Below are 22,987 nucleotides of genomic sequence, written 5' to 3' on the forward strand. Positions count from 1 at the left end.
CCGTGGACGGTCCATTTTCGCTGGCAGAGGGTTGCAGGAGTTGCAGCCAAAAACGGAGCTCGAGAACCTGTTTTCGTTGGCAGAGTGCTCGGGCCGCCACAGGCACCCCCAACACGAGTGACATCAAGTTGGCCATGCCCACCCTGGCTTCACCCATCCCAGCCCTCCAAGGTCAAACATAACCCTGATGCAGCTCTCAATGAAATCAAGTTTGACACCCCTGTCCTAGAGCAACAGCAAGAAGCAAGATTTCCTCTTTTCTTACAATGAAAACTGCATCAGTTTTTCTTGCATTCCATCCCCTGCTCACCCTCACATACACAGGTGGTCTTCTTCATGACTGCATGAGGATGATTTCCACCAGAAAAGTACACCAGCATAAATTGACTGTGCTTCCAAAGCAAGGCCAATGAAGGTTGCTATCCTTACGCTTTTAATCTGGGACGCTTAAGAAAAGTGATTAGTAGATTCTCCAGTTTTGTTTCTCCAATTCAGCATTATTCTTCCAGCAGATAAAACAATCATCAATTCCTCTCCTTAATGAGTGGTGGGGCACAGTTGTGGGAAAGACTATGTGTATGAAGGAGTCTTCATCACCTTTCACATTGCCTATCTGATAGATCACGGGCACAGAGGTGTGCCCTGTCACACAAGCTGTATCTGATCATGGCTCTAGCTCTCTTCTAAAAGAGCACTAGACTTTTTCTTTAAACTTGTGTTCAGAAATAATTCAAATAATGATGATAATAAATTATTAAATCAGCATGCCACCTGTCTCCCATCTGTAAGAATGAAAAAGAGATTGTAAGGAGCATTGGAACATTCCTTCTGTTTCACCCAGTGGCTATGTGCATCTGTGGCCTATTAGCTCATGTATTTCTGAACTAGTGCTCTTTTAAAACGTAGCCCAGAAGATGAAGAGGAAACATTAAGATGAGATTTTAGGAAGATCCCTCCCACTTTTTCCAGTGCCACACAAGATCCCTTCAGTTGGTTGGGCTATGTATTGTTATTTCCAGGCAATCTTTGTGCTGCTCTTTATCCATTAATGCTAGTTGTTATGTGGCACACCTTGATAGCATGACAAGGCATTTTGTTTCCTCCTCTGGGGCTATTTTTCCTTCTTGCCAGTTGCTCATGAACTACCAAGAAAGGTACACACTGGCAGGAGGAAGTAGGAGCCATTTTGAACTTCTAACGTCCAATGCATAGAGACCCTGATTGCTAGCACCTCCTTTAATTTGCCCAACTATATAAGTAGCTTTTGACTTACAACTCTAATTGAGACAGGAATTTTCTAATTTACTTATTTATTTTATTATTTATTTATACCCCACCTTTATTATGTTTACAAATAACTCAAGGCAGTGAACATATCCAACATACCTTCCTCCTCCTCCTCCTCCTCCTCTTTTCCCAACAACAACAGCAACCACCTTGTGAGGTGTGTTGGGCTGAGAAAGAGTGACTGGCCCAAAGTCATCCACACTGTTAAATATTGGTTAAATATTCATGATGCCAGTAACACCCTCTGGCCCTCTGATTGGCTGAGAGCCCCAGAGGGTGTTGCCGGCTTAACGTTACTGTTAATTGGCCGTGGGAATGACGTCAGCAGTTGCTGTCTCGTCCCCGGCCGGTGATTGGTTTAAAAATAGTATAAATACCTTGGCGCGAGTTTTCGTTCTTTGAATCGCTGTCGACCTGAAAAACCAAGTTGTTTGTTGAAACCTGGCTGCGCGTCGTCCCTCCGTCAAATTATAAAACACACGACTTTTATGAGTAAGTTGGGACTTGAACTCGTGGTCTTCTGCTTTCTAGCCAGGTGTCTTAACCACCAGACCAAACTGTCTCTTACAGTTGCAAATCATGGTGCTGGCTAAGTGGCTCACCCCGTGACTGCATTCAAATTTATGATCTTTTTTGTGGTGATCATTAAGTGAACACACTGGTCATTAAGCAAGTCTGTTTTCCCCAATGGTCACTTTTTGCCCAAAACTGGAAGTAAACACCAGAAACCTGCACAAGGTGTTGAAAATCGTTGTTATATAACACTGCAAACAACTGTAAAATGCAAGCTGGTTGCCAAGCACCCAAAATTCAATTGTAGAACCGTTGAGGGGCCTGGCCGTCAGTACTTTCAAAATGGGTTGTAAGTACCGGTAGCTCTGGAGAGGTCTCTTGTAACTTTAAATAGTCGCTAAGCAACCAGTTAATAAGTAAGTTCTACCTGTATTCGATAGTAAAATCTCCAGATTATGGGAGGGAAGCTCAGGGGCAAAGTACAGAAAATTTAAGTAATCAAAACCCAACTTCTTTCAATTTGCTGGTCTCTCTGAGCCTCCGTTCTTTTTTACTACATGAAGGACAAGTGCATCTTCTAGGAATATGTTTTCTCATAGATTGCTAACCCCCTTCTTTTCCAATCAGTTAGCTTTTCCTCTAGTAACCTGTATTGCACCACATGACTCAGTCAAGTTCAGCTTCCACGCTTCCTCATTTCCAAAATCTTAATGAAAGTGTATGTGGCCTTGATGGTTCACCGACAAATGCGCGCATGACAAAAGCGCGCCGACAAAACCGCGCCGTCAAAATCACGCCCACAACAGCGCGCCGACAAAAGCGTGCCATCAACAAACAACGCGAAAACAAGGTAATAACCCTAACCCTAATCCTAACCCTGAACCTAACCCTAACCCTTACCTTAACCCTAATCATGCTTTTGTGGGCGCGGTTTTGTCGGCGCGCTGTTGTGGGCGCAATTTTGACATTACGGTTTTCTCGCTCCGGTTTTGTCGGCGCGCTTTTGTCGTGCGCGCATTTGTCGGGTCATGGGCCTTGATGACTTTCACACAAAAAAACCACCTCTCCTTGCTTCATTCCTTACTCTTCCGTTGTACCTCTGACTCATTAGGCAGGTCAACAGGCAAGGAAGAGTAGTACCGGACAAAGAGGGAGCGGCTGTTTGATAACAAGCAAGTTCCATCCTCTACCATGCCTGCCAAGAATTATCAGAGCAGGCAGGGAGTGGCCATGACCACTAGCCCCTAGAAATTCCCCGTGGAATAAGCAAAACAGCTTAAGAGCTGTTAACCCTAAAAGTTATGGCCACACAAAACAGAGGCCGTAAAGAGCCTGTAATGCAATCATTGGTGACCAAAACCAGCAACCAAAGCTGGCCGAATTTGACTTCCACTTTAAATCTCCCTTCTCAGCAACATAAGATTAGATCTCTCAAAAAACATTTTAAAAAACAGGCCCGGTATTCAAAATTTTGGAAATATAATCAAAAGATGGGCATATATGTGGTGGACTTGTGCTAAAGCAAAAAAAAAAAAAAAAGGTGAAAAATACATAGATGGCTAGAAAAGATAATAGGGAAACATGTATATTTTAAACCTGTACTGTTTTTACTAGGGATGACATTAGAAAAGCTTGATAAGAGAAGTATGTATTTAGTTTACATATCTTAATAGCAGCAAGGATTATTTTCATATAATATTGGAAAGGTGAAGAAACACCCCAAGGTGAAGAGATAATTAAAAAAATATTAGACTCTGCAAAAATTAAACAGAAAGAAGAGACAGAATATTATCAAACTTGGAATTTATTCTACCAATGGTTGGAAAAAAGGGAGGGAGAGTAAGAATGGCATTTGTATTGTTAAGAAAATTGTATGCCAAGATACACAATGTTTATTAAGCACTAAATAATGTAACTAATAGAAAATTAATCAAACTGATGGATCTCCCTTGTCAGCAACATAGGATTAGCATGCTCAAAAAAACATTTTAAAAAACAGGCCCAGTGTTAGATCGGGTGAATAGTTGAGACAGACTCAGGCTTCAACAGCTCTTTAGTAGACAACTATTTACAAATCCAGCACCAGCCCGTTTGACAGCTAGCCCTTTTATAGGGAGCTCTCAAACAGCTCAGCCAATCAGCTTGGAGTATTTTCCCACTGGATCGGAGGATCTTGGTGGAGCCTACCATTTGGCTGTCAGTATATAACACCCAGTATTCTTTCAAAAGAACACTGACCCACATATATAAGGAATCTGAATTATTAGCTGCTAAGGACTTCAGAAAGCATCAGACATTACACGGACAGAGATGCTTTTACAGAAGACAGGGGCCTGGATTGTCTAGCAGCCAAAGTCAAAATGGGAATGGAGGGCAAGATTCATCAACTGGATGGGACGAAGTGTCCAATAGCTGCAGGGCAGATCCCGATTGTGATCTATTCAAGCAACCACATTATCAATGAAGCGTACTTGATTGGGTCTACAACAAAATCTGTCTAGGCAGGAAAGGGAAAGCACCATATTAAACATGGAACAAGCAAAAAGACTATAAGATACCTCTCTTGTGGGCTGAGGGTGATGAAGAAGCAACATTATCAAAATATTGCATTTAAAAATAGTTATTGGAACAGGTTTAGGTCAAAGTTAGAGGGTTAATAGGAGAAATCCACTGTTGCACCTTGGTATTGAAACATATGAGACTAATGGGAGTTGCAGTGATCATTTTTGCCAAGCAACTGGCAGGGAAACCTATATTGAAAAACACATCTAGGAGCCATATTGTAGTTGCTCTTTTCTTTTTTTTTAAAAAAAAGTGGCTGCAATAATATTACTGGAAGCAATGATGTTCTTATCTTAACCCTTGTGAAGAACTTGAATTTGGGCCAGTAAGATAAAAGGAAGGAAGGAAAGAAAAGAGGGTGGATAAGAATTACTAATTCTAGTGGATTTCAAGGTTGTTGTTTTTCTAGAATGGGAGTAACCACTGATAGTCAGTTACCAAAAACACTGAATTATTTTTTGTCACTGAATGATAGATGAATTTGAAAAACCTACTCAGGGCCAGATATAACAGCAAGGAAGCAAGATATTTCTGAAAAGGGTTTGCAGAAGTACAGATACAAGGGGGGGGGGGAGAGAGAGACAGAGAGAGAGAGACGGACAGACAGACAGACATGATAGACAGACGGATGGACGGACTGATGGATGGAGGATGGATAGAGAAAAAGATAAAAACAGATACAAATATATACAAATAACACAATAAAGAATTAGTCCAGCACTGAGATACACAAAGCAACCATCTCCAAAATAGAATCCACCTGTCCAATGCAATATTTTCAGTCCCACCTCCTGCTGAGCCACATGGATGGTGGAGCAGGTGACAGGCCTTTTCAGGGGTAGCCTCTGCTCTAAGAAAAAACATTTCTCTTGAATTATGTATGAATGTCACAAACTCTCCGTGAAAGCAAATACATGAGTATTATTTCAGTGTGCTTTTGACCCCTAGTTGTATCTGGGCAACCATCATATTTAGGTCATTTTTATGGTTTTTAATTTATTGTGTTTGGAACCTACCTAACATCTATATAGATTGGAGCAGCCAATGGACACTATTACTAAACAAATCATTGATAACTGAACTCTTGATAAAATGAACAATGGATAAGACTAATAGAATTTCTCAAAAAGGACCATAGCTGGGTTAGCTGGATAAACCCCTAAAGAGCAATCTACTGTGTTCAATTCCAGCATAAATCCAATGTATAAAGCAAAAATTAATGTCTGCATCAGTGATGAAGTTTGAATAAAATGATGTGTTGAAGTTCCCAATTGTTATTTATGCAAATATTTAAGGAAGAGTTCAATCATCAAAGAAATATGCACTTAGGTTTATATTCCTGCAGCCAAAAATCAGCATTCTAAACAAAAACAATAGATATATTGAACCAACTGAGGGAGGCCCAAGGCAATCTGAAGTGACAATCACTGGTTATAAAACGGCAGGGATATCAGGTGATCAAAGCCCTATCTATCCCCTTTTAAAGTGTGTTGCAAGCATTGCATACACCTAAGTAGAGGCAGGGCATTACAGGTAGTCCTTGATTTATAAGTTTATTTAGTGACCTTTCGAAGTTACAGCAGCACTGAAAAAGTGACATGACTATTTTTACACTTATGACGGTTGCAGCATCCCCATGGTCACGTGATCAAAATTCAGATACTTGGCAACTGACTCATATTTATACTGGTTGCAGAGTTCCAGGGTCATGTAATCACCTTTTGCAACCCTCTGACAAGCAAAGTCAATGGGGAAGCCATGATACTAATTGTGGCAAGAAAATTGGGTAAACCTCGCTTAACAAATGTCTCACTTAGCAACAGAAATGCTGGGTTCAATTGCGGTCATAAGTCAAGGATTACTTGTAATCACCCAACTGCATTCTTAGTTTATTAAAAGATACAGTCATAGATCATAGATTAAAGATAGAGAAGTTAAAAAGTATATACAGCTATCCAATAAAAAAGGCCTATTCATGCCTATTTTAGATATACCTGAGGAAACAATCAAGTCCAAAAACCTCTAATCACTGCCCCACTTCTGAAGCCAGTGCCTGTCACTGTGGATGTGTTCAATCTGGGGAAGAGTTGATCCCATTTACAAGAAGACTACTAGGATTCCAAGTTTCATTTCTTGGCTTTCAAAATGGAGCCAATATGTTTTAAAACAGGAAGTAAGTGCACTTTATAATAATCTATGGCATTTAATAGCAGTAGCACATATTGTATATACCGCATCACAGTGCTTTAGAGCCCTCTCTAAAAGGTTTACAGAGTCAGCCTACTGCCCCCAACAATCTGGGTCCTCATTTTACCAACCTCAGAAGGATGGGAAGCCTGGTGGAGCTTGGTGAGATTCAAACTGCCAAATTGCAGGTAGCTGGCAGTCAGCAGAAGTAGCCTGCAGTACTACATTCTAACCACTGTGGCACCAAGGCTCTTAAGGGTATCTTCATATCTTTAAGGTATCTTTATAGTTCAGTGCCTCATTTTTTCCCCTTCTGCCATAAAGTATAAATTTTTGACATGCTCAACTGCCTATACATATTTTAGGACAAGATTTTTTAAAATTCCCATCCCAATTCTCAGACATACTGTATTTGCAGCAAGTCTACAAACGGACGTGAATTATCTGAAATGGCTAATTACGGGCAGGCTGTGAATCAACCCTTAAAATAGAAAGCAGATTTCACACTTCCTTGATCTAGGCATGCATGCAAAAACAAGTCTATTAATTCCACATTACTTTCCATTACAAGCTATTTTGGGAACTTCCCAAATCATTTCAGAAGTACAGGGAATTTCCTGTCAGGCTTGCTGACCGGGATTGATTCTCTTGCTCTTGAACTGGCAAGAGCCTTTAACCCTGCCAAGTTAATGTGCCCCCACCCCATCATTCTTTGCCCTGACAGAAAACTATCATAAAATCATCAGAAATCATCATAAAAATATTGTTCCAATGCCAATTCCTATCCTGCCCATATTGATTTTGGGGGTAAATTCATTTTTTTTTACTACGGGTTCTCTGGGCATGGCTTGGGGAAGGATACTGCAAAATCCCCATTCCCTCCCCACTCCTGGGGGAAAGATATTGCAAAATATCCATTCCCACCCCACTCTGGGGCCAGCCAGAGATGGTATTTGCCGGTTCTCCAAACTACTCAAAATTTCCAGTTCTCCAGAAACTGTCAGAATCTGCTGAATTTCATCCCTGGGGTAGACCCAACAAGTTCAGCAGCAAACAACATGAGAACAAACTAGTCCCAACTATTCCCCCCATGCAAATGTGAAAGGCTGTGGCTGGCCCTTAAGAACATTGAGCAGGCATGTGGAGATACAACTGCCTCCCCTTAATGTGCCAATACAATACATGCTAGGTTGTTCTCCCTCCCCCAAACATCATTCGTTCTCTTGTAACAACAGAATGGTCAATGAAACACATTGGATCATACGCTTGTTAAAACTAGATGGGTTGTTGCCTGCTTAAAGAGGAAAAGACAGCTTTAACACCAGAAGAATTGTAAAGATATGGGTTGGGGATGAAATGAATAAATGTCAGGGTGGGGGAGAGGTTGCCAGGATCTGTCTCACTTTTAGCAGGAAAGAGGACAAAGTCTCCATCAGGAAGAGTCCTTCCACCATGTTCTGACCCTCCCAAATCTGTCTTGTTATTATATAACATTAAAGATTTCAGGTTTCCTCCAAACCTTGGTGGCTGGGTCATGTTTGAATGAAGATTTGAAACCCTTCTTGATTTTGTTTTAAAACTTCGACCCTGCTATATTTTATTCATCTCTAATTTTGTTTGCTTGGAGAACAGAAAAAGCAAGCTACTGTATAACATTAAAACAAAACTAATGTTAAGCAATTGGCAGCCAGTGCTTAGCAGCCATTATAATTATTCCTCTTTGCATTATTTCTTCTGTACAGGTATAACAGCACTGAAAAAAGTGACTATTTTCACACCATTGTAGTATCTCATATGATCAAAATTCGGGCACTTGGCAGTTGACTCATATTTACGATGGTCATAGCATCCTGGGATTATGTGATCCCCTTTTGCGACCTTCTGACAAGCAAAGTCAATGGGGAAGCCAATTTCACTTAACAACCATGTTACTAACTTAACAATTGCAATGATTCATTTAACAAGAAAGGTTGTAAAAGGGGGTAAAACTCCCTTAACAAATGTCTCACTTAACAACAGAACTTTGGGGTTCAATTGTGGCTGTAAATCAAGTACTACTTCTATATTTTTAAAGCAGAGGTTGGCCAGTAGATTCTTATTTAGATTCACTGAATTCCATCCTCCAATATCAATCTTTATGCCTTTCCCCCTTACATATAATTATGGCACAACCATGCTGAAGTTCCTACCAGCATTGCTACTGGTTTGATTTGTGTGTGCGCCGGACGCATGCACAGTTCATTATAAATAGTTCTGCGCATGCATGAAGAACATGAAAAACTACTAAAAAATATGCCACCAGCAGCAGCAGCGACCAGGGAACTGGTTCAGGGGCATGACCAATCTGGGTCGTTGCCGGTTCTGCCACCCAGACCAAATTACCATTACCTGTCCGCCCGAACTGGTGCAAACCAGTAGAAACCCACCTGTGCTGAAGCCACATATTTCCTCTGCCATTCCCCATGAAATTCCCTTTATCTCATCCCCAGTCCATGAATGAGCCAGGCTGAAGCTGCTACCCTCATTGCACTGGTATTCAAGTATTCTTTTCCCTATTATTTTGATAATGTCAGTAGACATCACAAGCTGTTAGGCTTTCTTACACAGCATCTAGGAAGGAAGTCAGAAGACTGCAGTGATTTGAAGCAGAAGACTTTCCCCACTCCTGAGCTGAAATAGCATCTATTACCTTGCCGTCAGCAGAAAACTATACTGGCATACAATGTCCCCACTGACAACCCTTTATCCAGTTATTGGAACAATTTAGAATAGCTTAGAAAATGGAGAGGTGAGATAAACAGTAAATAACCTTTAGTTAACTACAATAATAATGAAATGTTAATGGACAATATTTAATGATACATACAGGTGTATTATGAGGTGTGGGGGAATGCTTAGATATCTTACTTAACCAAATTAATTTTAGTATATGTTATAAAGGTGCAATGTTAGTGGAGATCTATTGAAATTGCAAATGAATGCCAGTAGGTGGTTGTTTCTTCTAATATAAATGATTCTAGATAAAAACATGTTTAAACAATGGCAACTAAATGAGAATTATGGTACAGGGGTAGCAAAATACATAACTTTTCTTTCTTGACTTAAAATGTACAACCTGATTTGAATGAAGCATATGTAAGGATTGTGGAAGAAACGCACGGAATATATTTGTAACCAATCGATACGCTTTCAACAAGATATAACGAAAGATTTTTTTTTGTTTTTTGTTTTGTTTAACTAAAACAATAAAAAAATTTCTCAAGAAAAGAAAAAGAAAATGGAGTTCACATCATGATAGATTTCTTCTCAAGGAAAGATAAATGCTAGTTGAGTTATCCTACAGCCGCTATGAATTCTCTCACGGATTTGCTGGCAGTATACAACCAATTTTATTTATTTAATTATTTATTTTGTCAAACATGTGCAAGATAATCATGGACATGAACACAGGAAATAGGTATGAATAAATGGGGACAAAAGGACAGGGACGTTATGCATGCTGGTGCGCTTATGCAGGCCCCCTACAGACCTCTTAGGAAAGGGGTGAGGTCCACGCCAGACAGTTTAAGATTAAATAGCAGTAATAGCAGTAGACTTATATACCGCTTCATAGGCCTTTCAGGTCTCTCTAAGTGGTTTACAGAGAGTCAGCATATTGCCCCCAACAATCTGGGTCCTCATTTTACCCACCTCGGAAGGATGGAAGGCTGAGTCAACCCTGAGCCGGTGAGATTTGAACCGCTGACCTGCTGATCTAGCAGTAGCCTGCAGTGCTGCATTTAACCACTGCGCCACCTTGGCTCTTAAAGATTAAAGTTATGGGGGTTTGAGGATGTAACAACAGAGTTGGGTAGAGCATTCCAGGCATTGACCATTCTGTTGCTGAAGTCACATTTGTGCAATCGAGTTTGAGTGGTTTACCTTGAGTTTGTATCTATTGTTTGCCTCTATATTGCTTTGTTTGTTCCCAAGTAAACAAATGTGTTCCAAAACAGTTAGCAGAAATCTCATCAATCCAAACTATATTTGAAGAAGTTTTGAGGACTGTCTATTCAAATTTCAGCATTAGCAGAGGGTCATAAATCCAGAAACCAAGTTAATATTGAACCATGTTGTTTATTACTGCTACTGCCTGCTACTTCACCTTGCTTCCTCAAAGGATGTTAAGTAATGGAGGACTTGGTACCTCCTACTCTTTGCTTAAAACTAGGTAACAAAGCCATGTCTCTTATAAATCTCTTATAAATATTTGACCTTCAGCTGCATCCTAATATAGAAGGTAATGGCAGATTTGTGGAAGAACTCATATTCTCCACACATTAGCAGCATTATCATGGAGGATGAAGCAGGCCAGGCTGTTACATGGTTCATAATGAAACAGGATACACACTTACTTGCTATCCAATTTTGGGAACTGAAAGAGAGCCATGGTTATTAGCTTTAGTAAATGCACAGCTTTTACCCATAGCCCTTATTGTTGACAGAGTGTGCATGGACAGGAGTACACCCACTGTGTGTCTTGATACAGTTCTCTGGAAGTGGGATATTATTCTCAAATAATTCTGCCTGGCCATAATACATCTGCTGGTTTATCACTGGATTAGATCAGCACTGTGCAACATGACCTAAGCCTATAATTCAGCTTTAAGAATCAAGCAGTATATCTTGGTTTCTAACAAGTGGAATTTGATCCAAGCATCTTTTTTACAGCCTGCTTAGATTTTGACTTGCTTGTTGCAGTGAACTGACTGATGCATTTAGGTTTAAGAGGCCTGAATTAAATTCCATGCTCAATAATGTACTTCAGATAACCAATAACTCTCAGTCAATAATTTTCCTTATGGGAGTATTATGAAAGTAAAACAAGAGAACTGTGAATATGCAATTGAGTAACATACATTGTCAAACTTAAGAACACAAAAGCAAAAATGTCATTTGATCTCCACTACATGAGAAAAGGCTACAATTTGATGCTAAAACACATGATCTGCAGGCCAATTGGATCTCAGTTATCTTAGTTGTGTAATAAAAAAGGATCTGAAATTCTACAATTGAATTAGTGCCAAACTACAGTATGGCCTGCAACCTTGTTTTTTTCAATCACCCTCACAACACTCCCTTCTTCCCCTCTTCCCCATCCCCATAGTTAGATAAGCTTATATCATTCTTGGCAATTCCAGTGCTGAAATAGTGTTTCTCTGACACCAATTAAGGCTAGCCTCAAGGTTTGGAACACCTGTTAGACTTTGTCATTCATTCCAGAAGTCAGGGGAACAGAGTGATTGACAATGCAGGCAGAAGAGGCATGAGATGAGGATAACATGTTACAAGCCAGGTATAGTTCTCTGTGGACTGGGGAGATGGAGTACTTAATTTAGGCCTAAGGAAAGCTCCATGAGACCTCTGACTGTAAACTTGAAGAGCCACTGCTGGCTTAAGTACATAATAGACTATTAGTGGGATTTGGGATAATTACAAGTAGTCCTCATTTAGCAAGTGCCTCATTTAGCAACTGTGTTTTAGTGAATGTCTCCTATAGAAACAGTTCAGAATTATGACAGTGATGAAAAAGTAATTTTATGACCACTCCTAATGTTTACAATCTCCACAGGCCTCTAAAGCAAAGCTGAAGTAGGATCATAAGCCACAGCCACTGTTTCACTTAAATGTCCCAATTGTACCCACTAAATGAGAATATGGTGTTATTTTTTAATAATTAACCCTTATAAACCTTCTTTTCGGTCTTAGCTCTCTAAACATTTAATACATTCTGAAAACCTGAAAATTTTATGTGCCCCTTTCTGAATTTATGAACACCTGACATTTTCCACAAGCAGATTCCACTGCAGATTTGAATCAGATGACTGCACACATACTCATGCAGGCTGGTTTTGTGGGTGAAAACCATATATAGATACCTTCACATTTCCTCTAATGTAGGATCCCTGAAAGAAAAACAATACTCAGTCACTGGCCCAACAAACTTAGGACTCTTAGAACAGGTTCTCTTCATATGAACCTGAGAAGAGAGGTGGGATGAAGAAAGCCTTCTCTGCCAGCATTGATCTTCAGCTGTCAGTTTTCTAACTCCCCTTAGCATCACTCTATGGCACTGTTTTCCAAACTTGGCCACTTTAAGATGTATGAACTTCAAGTCCCAGAATTCCCCATTTGAAAAGCACTGCTCTATGGGATCAGAGAACTGGCACCAAAGGATCTTTAATGCATCTCTCTCCCCTGTTTCTCTGTCAGCCATGGGAACAGCTGCAAGGAGAGAGGAGAACTGATTTCCTTATTTCTCTTGCAAGCGTGTGCAAGAGAAGGGAAGAATGGAGGAAAAGCATGCATTTGGGGTGCCAGTTGGGTTGAAGAACATTGAACACATAGCGAAACATATATTCAGCTCTCTTCACTGGACACGTAAAAAAATGGCCTCAGTCAAACCTTTGGAACAGGAAGCAGTTCACTCCAGAGGGTGGCATAAAACATATATTCAGTTCTCCTCACTGGACATCTGTCAAAAATGGCCTCACCCAAAACTTTGGAACAGGAAGCAGTTGCACTCTGGAGGGTGGCACTAAGCAGCTTCCCTCCTCCCACTTACCTTCCCCCAACAGTTCTCCAACTATGGAGGATCTCTGGATAGGAGATCTGATGCCTAAAGAGCTGCTCCCCCCCACCCAAAGTACCTTGTCATCCTTCCCAGTCCTAATAACTTGGGAGATCTGCTGCCAGATCTGGCCTAATTTGCAAAATAAGTTGGGACATTGGAGTCACTTTGACAGAGTAGGAGAGTCTTGACTAGTCAAAAGCCCATATGTGTGTGTATGTGGGGGGGGTATATGCTTACAGGAGCTTCCGGTGACCCCCAAAACAGGGCGGATGATCGTTCTCCCGCTTACCTTACTTACTTGGGGCGCTGCAGACCATCAGAAAGGCTGTTTGACCTGGCAGAAAGTGGAACACCTCCCCACCACCGCCACACGCACCCTCTTTAGAAATGGGTCACACGAAAACACGCTCAGGGGTACGTCTAAGGGACTGTTATCCGTCCAGGTGTTTCTGAAAGGTTTGCCAAGGCACCTTCCTCCTCCTGGCGCGGCCAGCGGAGGAGGGTGCGGGAAGAAGTCTTAGTCACTCATTGCTTTATTGAAAGAATCGACCTATTTTATCACGGGCGGGGGAACGGCTGTAATGTTGCGTACTCTTAAGGAAAACAAACATAGGGAAACCCTTATCAGCGTGGGTGATAAGTCGCCTCGGCTGAATGATTGACTCACATGGCAAAGACGACCAGACCAGGTAAGAACGGAGGTGGGCGGGGGGAATAAAAAAAACTGACTCAGCTTCCCCCTCCAAGTGCTGGTCATTGGGCCAGCTTCTTCTGATTGGCTGATCGGCGCCCAACTGTATGTTTCATTGGCTACCCACATTCCCTATCAGGGCTCTCTGCCCCGCCCGCGTATTAATTTAGCCGCCGGGTGGGACTGCTGGGATTTTGCTGCAAGTCGCGAAGGCTGGTTTGGTAACTGCTGCCACCGCCCGCTCCGTTTAACCATCGCCATGAGGGAGAGAAGGACTCCTCAGCCAGTAGTGGCCCGGTGCAAGTTGGTTCTGGTGGGGGATGTACATTGCGGCAAGACGGCCATGCTTCAGGTGCTGGCCAAAGACTGCTACCCGGAGGTAAGAGGACCAGCCGTGGGGAGTGGGGGGCTTCCTCTGCGATTGCGGGAGAGCGAAAAGAGTTCTCTTGTGCTTCCCTTTGGCATCCGGGCTCTCTTTTGCCCCTCTTCGCCGATGATTGGATGTGGTCCTCAAGCGGAATAGCAATAGTACTTGGACTTACACACCGCTTCACAGTGCTCTTACAGCCCTCTCTAAGCGGTTTACCGAGTTAGCCTATTCCCCCAACAATCTGGGTCCTCATTTTACCTACCTCGGAAGGATGGAAGGCTGAGTCAACCTTGAGCCTGGTGAGATTCGAACTGCCGAATTGCAGTCAGCAGAAGTCGCCTGCCATGCGGCTTTATCTTCCAGCCCGGAGATCGAAGTGGATGGAATAGCCTCACGTGGCTCCTCGGCCCTTCTCTGGGACTCTTGCCTTACCGAAGCCCGATCCACTTGCAAAGCATTGGTTTCCGCCTCTGCCCAGATTTGGCGCCCCTTGTAGCTTTTCCTGGGGTACTTTGCGCGCGAAGGGTCCCTGTTGCTTCGGGGCGGTTGTTTCATCGGTTTTGCAGTCTGTCGTTATTTCCCCTCCCTCTTGCAAGGGGCTTGAGTTGCAGAAACATTCATTGATCACCTCTGCTGTTTGCTTGGTGGTAATTACGATTTCGAGCTGTGTGCAAGTCCTGCGCAGGAGCTGACACCCCCCCCTTCCCAAATCTCCATTTCTGCTTTTGTACATTCCCTTTTGGAGCTAGGTAAGCCATTTTGGCTAAAGCCACCTTGTTTTCCCAAAAAACACACATGCAACATAACGATTGTGTGTCCACCAGGTGACTCTTATCTTCCCTTTATTTCTAGACCTATGTGCCCACTGTTTTTGAGAACTACACAGCATGCCTGGAAACAGAGGAGCAACGGGTGGAGCTTAGTCTATGGGACACATCTGGTAAGGCACCTCTTTCCTTCTATGCTTGGCTGCTGTTCAGGACCTTACGACTGACATCCTCTCCTTATGCTGCAATGGAATGGTGTAACTGAAGAACTAGCTTGTGTAGGACCTAGTTAGTAGCTGGCCAAGATATATCAATGCTGAAAAGCCTTTGCTACAGATTAGTGTCTGGTGTATGAAATGAGAAGGAGATCTTGTCTGTTTCTAATGGGGGAAGGGGGAGGCAGAAGACTTTAATCTGTTTAGTTTTTAAGTCACGAAGATTATACTGCAGGTAGAAATGCATAAAGGTCCTTTTTATCATAACTAGGAACAATACAAGGCCTGGCTTAGAGGTAGTTTTTGAGGCAAATCAGAATGTATAGGTATTTCAAAGCTTTTAGCTCAAAGAAAGGATAATGCGTTTTGCATGTGTTGCTGTCTTGGACTGGAAGGAGATGTTTTTGCATTTTTATGCAGAAATGAACATAAACCTACAGGATTTATATTGGGGTATGTGGGTATGGCAGAAAACTAGAAGAGATTGGTAAGAGTAAGATATTAGGGCTTGCATTGTGACCAAATATCACCTCAGAACATTCTTAAACGGAAGTGGCTCTAAACATCTATTTTGTGATTTCGAACCTGGGCTAGAGACTTTCTCTAGCTTCTTAAATAAGATGCTCCGGTATCCAAGGCTTTAAGTAAAAATGCAGCAGTCCCGCCCCTCCTGCTGCTTGCACCTGCTTTTTCCCCAGTCCTCGTGATAAATCCTGTGAAGACTGTTGAACCCCCTCCCATCTATTTTCTCCATCTCTTCATTTCTTCTCTCTTGGAATGTTGGTATTTGTGTGGTTTGCCCATTTTTCACCCACATGGAGGTAGAATCCCAGGGCAGAGGGGTTTAGTGGATTCTGCAAGAGAGATCAAGAGGGAAAAGCAGCTCTTTACAATACGGGGGCTCTTGAAAGTATTGTATATGTGATGGAGGAGGTGCCAAGTAGAGAGTTCTCCTAGCAACTAGGGATGGGCATCATCCCCTCTTTTGAAGGGGACTGTAAGTGGGGGACCCTGGCTATTTGGATCCCCTTGTTGCCATGGTGATTGTGCTGGTGCAGGGAACCAGGGGCTGATTCCTATTCTAGGCACGAAGTGTCTGGGCTGCAGAAACATTTTGGATGCTGCAGTTCCTTGGGGGGGGGGGGAAGAGAGAATAGCCTGTGTATATTATTTATTCCTCCCTCACTTTGCAGCCAACCAACTACATTGCCATAGTCCATTCTCTGTTCCTGCATGTATGACATGCCTGGAACACGCACAACTCATTTTTCCATGTTTAATGAGAGATGTTACTAGGCAACTTCATTCCTCCCTCCAAGCTGCGTACCCTCCTCGTAAATGGAAAAGCCTGTACCCCTTTTTCACATTTCAGTTATTGCTTACATGTCAGGTGTGAAAGAGGAAATGACCCTTTTTATGTAAAACACGGTTGAACTATTTCCTGAGGATATTCAGGATGGGAGTGAATAAGCAAAGCCCTGCAGATTTCTGATTCCTGTTACTTTTTCATGTTCTTCCTTTGGGGGTGGGGGTGTTAAAAGGACAAAACTTGGAAGTGCAACTAATCCTAGCACTAGGCAGTTATATCATCTGGCATTAGAGCAAGTAATTTTTTCCTCCCTCAACGATATTGGTAAAAAGGGGAAGAGAGGATGCGTTGAGTCGCTTCATGGCTTTTCTCACTGCTTCTCGTAGGATCCCCATATTATGACAATGTGCGCCCCCTATGCTACAGTGACTCAGATGCTGTCCTGCTCTGTTTTGATGTCAGTCGCCCTGAGACCATGGATAGTGCAATGAAGAAGGTAAGGAAGGTGTGATCTCATTGTCCTGCCTACTGGGATTTGACTTGATCTAAAGGTTTGAGGATGCTACTCTTTAAAGGGAAAAAAAGACTCTCCTTATAACAAAATATTAGTGACTTTGTGGTGCTGAGGAGAGAGAAGCTAACATTGCCAAAAGGAGGGCGGATCAGAAGAAAAAAATAGCTGCAGTTTCAAAACCCTACTTTAAACATAATTTACATACAGTGGTTTTAAATACAGGTCATATAATTACTTATTTTGCATGGCATCAATTTGCTTTTTTGCCACAAAATAAATTTCATTGTTGTAGCAAGCGTTTTGAATACTCTGGAACTTGTATATAGGCCTCTAAAGGGATTCTAGGAAGAACTGCTTATTGTATTTTGAGAAGGAAATTCTACACTATTTTTTAAAGTGCACCACTGTAATCAAGAGCACAACTAAGTTTCTTGAGGGTTTCCTACTAGGTACTTTCAACCATATGCTGCATTTGTGAGAAATGTCACTCCATAAGTTTCTTTCCCTAATTTTATTCTAATTGTATTCAGTGGAACTCTGCTCAGAATTAGAACTGTTGAGATCAAGCTATAGTGATTTCTTCTGTGTACATTTGAAAGGACCTTAACATTTCACATAGGGACATTTGATATTTTTTAAAAGCCTGCATTCATTGTGGCAAAAAGGGAAATGGTGGCAAAAAGGGAAATGGTGGCACCTATTGTTTAATTACTTTGCTTTGTAATGTTGTTTTTTTTAAACTAGGCCTGGATAGCAGGACATTGCAATGGCAGAGCAGGGCAGTTTCTCTACCAGGATGTGCTTTTAAAGACTTGTATTAAATGACTTTTAACATTTCTTTCACTGTACTTTTTCTTTCCAGTGGAAGACTGAAATCTTGGACTATTGTCACAATACCCGTGTGCTGCTGATAGGATGCAAGACAGACCTGCGTACTGATCTCAGCACCCTGATGGAGTTGTCTCACCAAAAGCAAGCCCCAATTTCTTACGAACAGGTGAGGCAATACAGGGTGCTGGTCTGGATATCTATTGCCATTCTTTCAACACGGACCCTTACTGGAGTAGCAGGATCCACATTTTCAAACTTGTTCTAGTTTACCTTTTTTTCCTCCTTTCCAAGATGACTAAAATAGTATTGGGAATGCTAGACTTAAGACTTGCATATGCTGATTAACGCCATCTTTCACCTTCAAGTATTACTGTGTTACTGGAAATGCCTGCAATGAAGCATTATTTCTATAAGAATATAAAACCTCTGCTGGATCACAGCCAATTCCTGCAAAAATATCTTGTTTGTTATCAAAGTCATGTACAGTACTTGAGGTGTGTGGCCAGATAAATCTAAATCCGTAAAGTTAATCCAGTGATGATGATTCTAGGCCAGAGACAGAAACCTGGTATACTCTAAATCGTTTGGACCCGTAGTTATACTAAGATTAATCAAGGAAAATTGAAAAATAAGAGCCGTGGTGGTGCAGTGGTTAGAATGCAGTATTGCAGGCTAATTCTGCTCACTGGCTGGCTCAAGGTTGACTCAGACTTCCATCCGAGGTTGGTAAAATGAGGAGCCAGATTGTTGGGGGCAGTAGGCTGATTCTGTAAACAAGGGGTCCCCAACCTCTGGTCCATGGATTGATACTGGGCCACGACATGCCAGAAACTGAGCTGCGCAAACAAGTGAAGCCCCATAAGCAGGATGCAGGCAGCAGGCGAAACCACTCCTTCCAGTCCAGGGAAAAACCTTTCTCCCTGGAACCAGTCCCTGGTTCCCAAATGCTTTGGGGGTGGGATGCTGCTGCTACTGTAAACTGCCTAGAGAGGGCTATAAAGCTTTATGAAGCAGTAAAAAAGACTTAAGTGCTTTTGCTGTTCTGAGAACTGTAGTCTAAAATCCTGGAGGACACGAGATTACTGATTTCTATTGTAAGCTGTATTGCATCAGTGTTGGAGATCTCTTTTTTGTGAAAGGAACTTGAAAAGACCCCTGACTGAGTGAGAAAAGTGTTCTTTCATAGAAAGGAAAAGGTCATTTTACTTGGTCAGTTCCTGAAGGATGAAGATAGATAATCCAGTCCTCATGGGGGACACCTTATTCCTCCATATCTTTATTCTTCTACAGCAGGGGTGTCAAACTCGATTTCATTCAGGGCTGCATCAAGGTTATGTTTGACCTTCGTGGGGGACGGAGGGACAACTGGGTCGGTATTGCCAGCTCGATGTCAGTCATGTCAGAAGAACCTGTAGCTGTTCAAGCACTCTGCCAGTGAAAACAAGCATTCTGCCGAGCTCCATTTTCAGCTGCGACGGCCTCCTGCAATCCTCTGCCAGTGAAAACGGAGTTTGCAAACACCACCCGTGGCCCTCCTGAGCGCCATTTTCACTGGCAGAGGCACTGTGGGCCAGTCCTTGGCTGTTTCCAGGCCGCCCCCATGGGCTGAAGCCAGTCCCTGGGCCTTGAGTCTGACACCCCTGCTCTATGGCCCCTGAAGATCCTACCGTGAGTCTGGTGTTTGTTCGGCAAAAGCCCTAAAGGGAGTCCTAATGCCTCCTTTCCTTTCCAGGGTTGTTCTGTAGCCAAGCAGTTGGGAGCAGAAAATTACCTGGAATGCTCCGCCTTCACATCAGAGAAGAGCGTCCACAGCATCTTCCGGACAGTGGCGTCCCTCTGTCTCACCAAGCCTGTCCTCCCGGGGGCCCCCAAGAGCCCCGCCCGGAGTTTTCCCAAGAGACTTCTCCGTCTCCCCAGCCGATCGGAGCTCATTTCTTCCACTTTCAAGAAGGAGAAAGCAAAAAGTTGTTCTGTCATGTGAAGGGCTGGCCGCAGAGGGTGGTGACGGAACTGCTGTAGACTCTGGGCCTCCAGGTGGCCCCTCCAGGGTGGGATTCAGGGAATGGCTTGGCTCCTCCAAGCCAGAGCTGGAAAGTTCAGAAGGATCAATTTCCCTCTCTTCCTCCTATCCAGGGAGGAGGGGGAAACAGCAAAATACGGCTGGACAGCTCGAACGAAGATTGGTGCAAAGCTTGGGGCTTGGCACAGCAACATCATGGACGGTAGCAGCTCTGGTGATTATTGCGCATATTTGAAGGAACTGGAAAAAAAATCACCACCACCACTATCCTGCCTTGCCACTGCACAGTTAATATCTTCCTTTGGCCTCCTAGGTCATCACGTCCATCTGCTGCTTGTCAATTGCCTGTTGGATGCGGACTGAGAGCAAGCATCTCTCCTTTCTCCCTCTGGGCCTACACATGTACCCTTCTCTGTATCTAGGATACAGGTGCCCAGGCATCCTTCCTCGTAGAGATAAAGCTGGGGTGGGTGGGAGGAGAGAATGACCTTCTATTGATCTTGTGTATATGTGTGGAAAGAAAGGCAATATGGGAGGGCGGGGAGGGGGGAGATCTGTGAAATGTTCAGTGTTATTAAAAGAGAACTTATTTATTAATGAAAATATAATACCGATTAACCGTCTTATTCCAAGGGCTTTCTTCTTTGCCATCACCTCTCTTCCTGTCTCCTAGTGATAGAAGGAACAAGGAGAATCTGTTTTACAAAACTTCAAATGTGATTCCTTTCCCATATCCCCAAAGGCAGGGGGCGAGGTTGGTTCCTATTGTTCTAGCTGTGGGTCAAAGTCCACAGTAATCTTCCATATGATTCTAGCAAGGAACTCTGGAAGCTACCTGATATGGCTTTAGTCAATCAAAGTAAAGAAGAAATCAGCTGGATCTGGGATAGGCAATACATACGGGTTTTAAATTTCAACTCCCACTGATCCCAGTCTCTTTGGCCAACAGGGAAGGTTGCTGGCAGTTGGAATCAATAGCTTTTGGGAGGCTGCTTTGTTTTGTTCCTGAAACATAAAATATTTTATTTCAGATTTGTATCCCAGGGCAGGATTTTGCTATGTTTTTAATTTGGAGATCTATTCTGCAAACACTGCTATGCTGAAGGACCCTGACTTTAAATAGAGATCTTTAAACCACTCTCATTTCTGTATGGTGATCATAAACTGCCCCAGTAGCTCTTGTGGCCTAATTGTGGCCTGGTTTTAATGGACAAACTAAACCTCTATCCAGTAGCATCTGAACTATGTTCCTGGTTGCAGTTATCCTGTGAGTGCTAAGGGCCCCATGGAATCTGAAGACTTTAAAATGTCAGATTGATACAACAACATGAGTAGGAGAAATCATTTGGTTCTATCATAGCAGCCTATCTAGTAATTCTATATTTGGATTTTATTTTGTTCAAAGCATACCTAGCAGTCCTCCCTGCATTTCCCCAAGACAATCCTATGTTGGTGAATGTTTATCATGGAAGAGGGCTTATCCTCTCGTATGACAAGTACAGGCCACAATTGAACCCAAAATTTATGTTGTTCAAGGAGACATTTGTTAAGTGAGTTTTGCCCCATTTCTTGCCACAGTTGTTAAGTGAATCATTGCAATTGTTATAAATTAGTAACAAGGTTGTTAAATGAATCCGGCCTTTGATCCCATTGATTTGGCTTGTCAGAAGGTGGCAAAAAGCGATCACATTTCTTCAGGACAATGCAGCCGTCATAAATGTGAGTCAATTGCCAAGAGTCTGAGCTTTGATCACATGATCATGAGGATGCTGCAATGGTCATTAAGTGTGAAAAAGGTCCATCAGTCACTCTTTCAGTGCTGTTGTAACGTTGAACGGTCACTAAATGAACTGTTGTAAGCTGAGGACTACCTGTAGTTCTCCTTGGCGAGATGATCTATAAATGGTTACTTATTTGGATGTGGGACCAGGTCTTTTTTTTTTTTCTAATAGATTCTTATAAATGATTTTGTTTCAAGCAGTTGTTGATACCTGATGCTCATCTGCCAATGGTTAAACTTCATTAACTGTTAGAAATGTTTTGCAACATAGCCGCAGACTGAAAAGGGTACATATGAATGCGTCGCACAGAGCGGTGGTGTTGGTTTATTTAACTTTACATTTAATGAGGTCCTTTTCACAAAGATGTTACACATTTCTTCATCATAGTCGGTTCAAAGTCTGTTGGCCAAATCGGTCCGATTTCAGTGATGCATTGCTCAAATAGAAAGTGCATCCGACTGTCTGACAAGTGCTTTGCTATCATTGAGCAGAAGAAAGGTCAAGTTTGGCAATAAGATTTTATTGCTAGACTGAAGGCGGCTCCTAACCCTGAATGGGTATATAAAGCTTATGTAAACTTGCTGAATCAGGGTCAATTTACGACACGGCCATGCAGTTCCCTTGACAATGACGTGGTAGAGGATTGCCAATGCCTTCCAGGATACCTTTTTAATTTTTTTAGTGTAGCCCAGTGTTTCTCAACCATGAAAACTTTATGAAGTGTGGAATTCAGTCCCCAGATTTTTCCAGCCAGCAAGCTTGTGGGGGATTTGAGGAATGGAGGTCTACAGACCTTAAAATTGCCAAGATTGAAAGGCACCTGTTAGCTCTGGAATTCTAATCCTGTTTAGCTCTCAGATCCAGGCAAGTCCGGAAGAGATCAAAAACGTAGTTGAATGTTGGTGACAAGAGCATTCTCTTTCGGTGTAATATGCCTTTCCTAGCTAATATAAACTGGTACAGGTGGGCAAGTAAAGCTGCAGTTACACATGTAAATCTCAGATCTCCATATGCTGGGAACTATCTAAAAAAATATTACCTTTGGAGCATCACTTACAGGCTTAGGATATGGCAGTTCCAGGCAACAATAATACCAAAAGGTGCATGTTTTCTAGTGATCTTTGTATACATTAGTCTTCCTCCATCTGCTACCTTCTCGATGCCTGAATCTCAGATCCCAGAATTCTCAGCAATCCCTGAAATGGCTAGAAACGGTAGAACTCAAAATCTATTCAACTAAAGGGTGCCCAAGATGGGGAAGGCTGGCCCAGCTAAAGTGTCTGCTTGATCAATAAAATCTATTCAATATTCCTAAAAGCTATGCAAC

At 42.4% G+C, this 22,987-nt stretch overlaps 2 protein-coding genes and 1 long non-coding RNA gene across 4 annotated transcripts in view; 1 reads left to right on the forward strand and 2 right to left on the reverse strand.

Moving 5' to 3' along the window:
- Window positions 1-13,654, reverse strand: part of CCDC65 (coiled-coil domain containing 65) — a 42,671-nt gene extending 29,017 nt beyond the window's left edge. Inside the window, exon 1 of one of the 2 annotated variants that reach the window (XM_032211513.1) lies at window positions 13,461-13,654. The gene's annotated coding sequence lies outside the window, so the exon portion shown is untranslated. Of the gene's footprint in view, window positions 1-13,451 lie in introns of both variants that reach the window. The other variant, XM_032211512.1, reaches the window with a different exon arrangement.
- Window positions 13,655-14,031: 377 nt separating this feature from the next.
- Window positions 14,032-20,493, forward strand: RND1 (Rho family GTPase 1). The gene is made up of 5 exons (XM_032211921.1): window positions 14,032-14,232; window positions 15,076-15,163; window positions 16,901-17,010; window positions 17,891-18,025; window positions 19,592-20,493. The coding sequence occupies exons 1-5, from the start codon at window positions 14,113-14,115 to the stop codon at window positions 19,838-19,840; spliced, it is 702 nt and encodes a 233-aa protein (XP_032067812.1). The 5' UTR covers window positions 14,032-14,112; the 3' UTR covers window positions 19,841-20,493.
- On the reverse strand, window positions 20,086-21,445 carry LOC116504719. Its single transcript, XR_004254842.1, has 2 exons — window positions 20,781-21,445; window positions 20,086-20,548 (listed from the first exon to the last, which is right to left on the reverse strand). It is a non-coding gene; the product is annotated as an uncharacterized LOC116504719 (long non-coding RNA).
- Between the last annotated feature and the right edge of the window lie 1,542 nt (window positions 21,446-22,987).

This window comes from Thamnophis elegans, chromosome 2 (assembly GCF_009769535.1).
Source record: "Thamnophis elegans isolate rThaEle1 chromosome 2, rThaEle1.pri, whole genome shotgun sequence".
Taxonomy (NCBI): Eukaryota; Metazoa; Chordata; class Lepidosauria; order Squamata; family Colubridae; genus Thamnophis; species Thamnophis elegans.

Bases quoted from the DNA above. Each gene is read 5' to 3' on its own strand.
- RND1 (XM_032211921.1), top strand. From the start codon at position 14,113: ATGAGGGAGAGAAGGACTCCTCAGCCAGTAGTGGCCCGGTGCAAGTTG. The intron at 14,233-15,075 runs GTAAGAGGACCA...CTTTATTTCTAG, and splicing joins CCAAAGACTGCTACCCGGAG to ACCTATGTGCCCACTGTTTT. The intron at 15,164-16,900 runs GTAAGGCACCTC...TGCTTCTCGTAG, and splicing joins TAGTCTATGGGACACATCTG to GATCCCCATATTATGACAAT.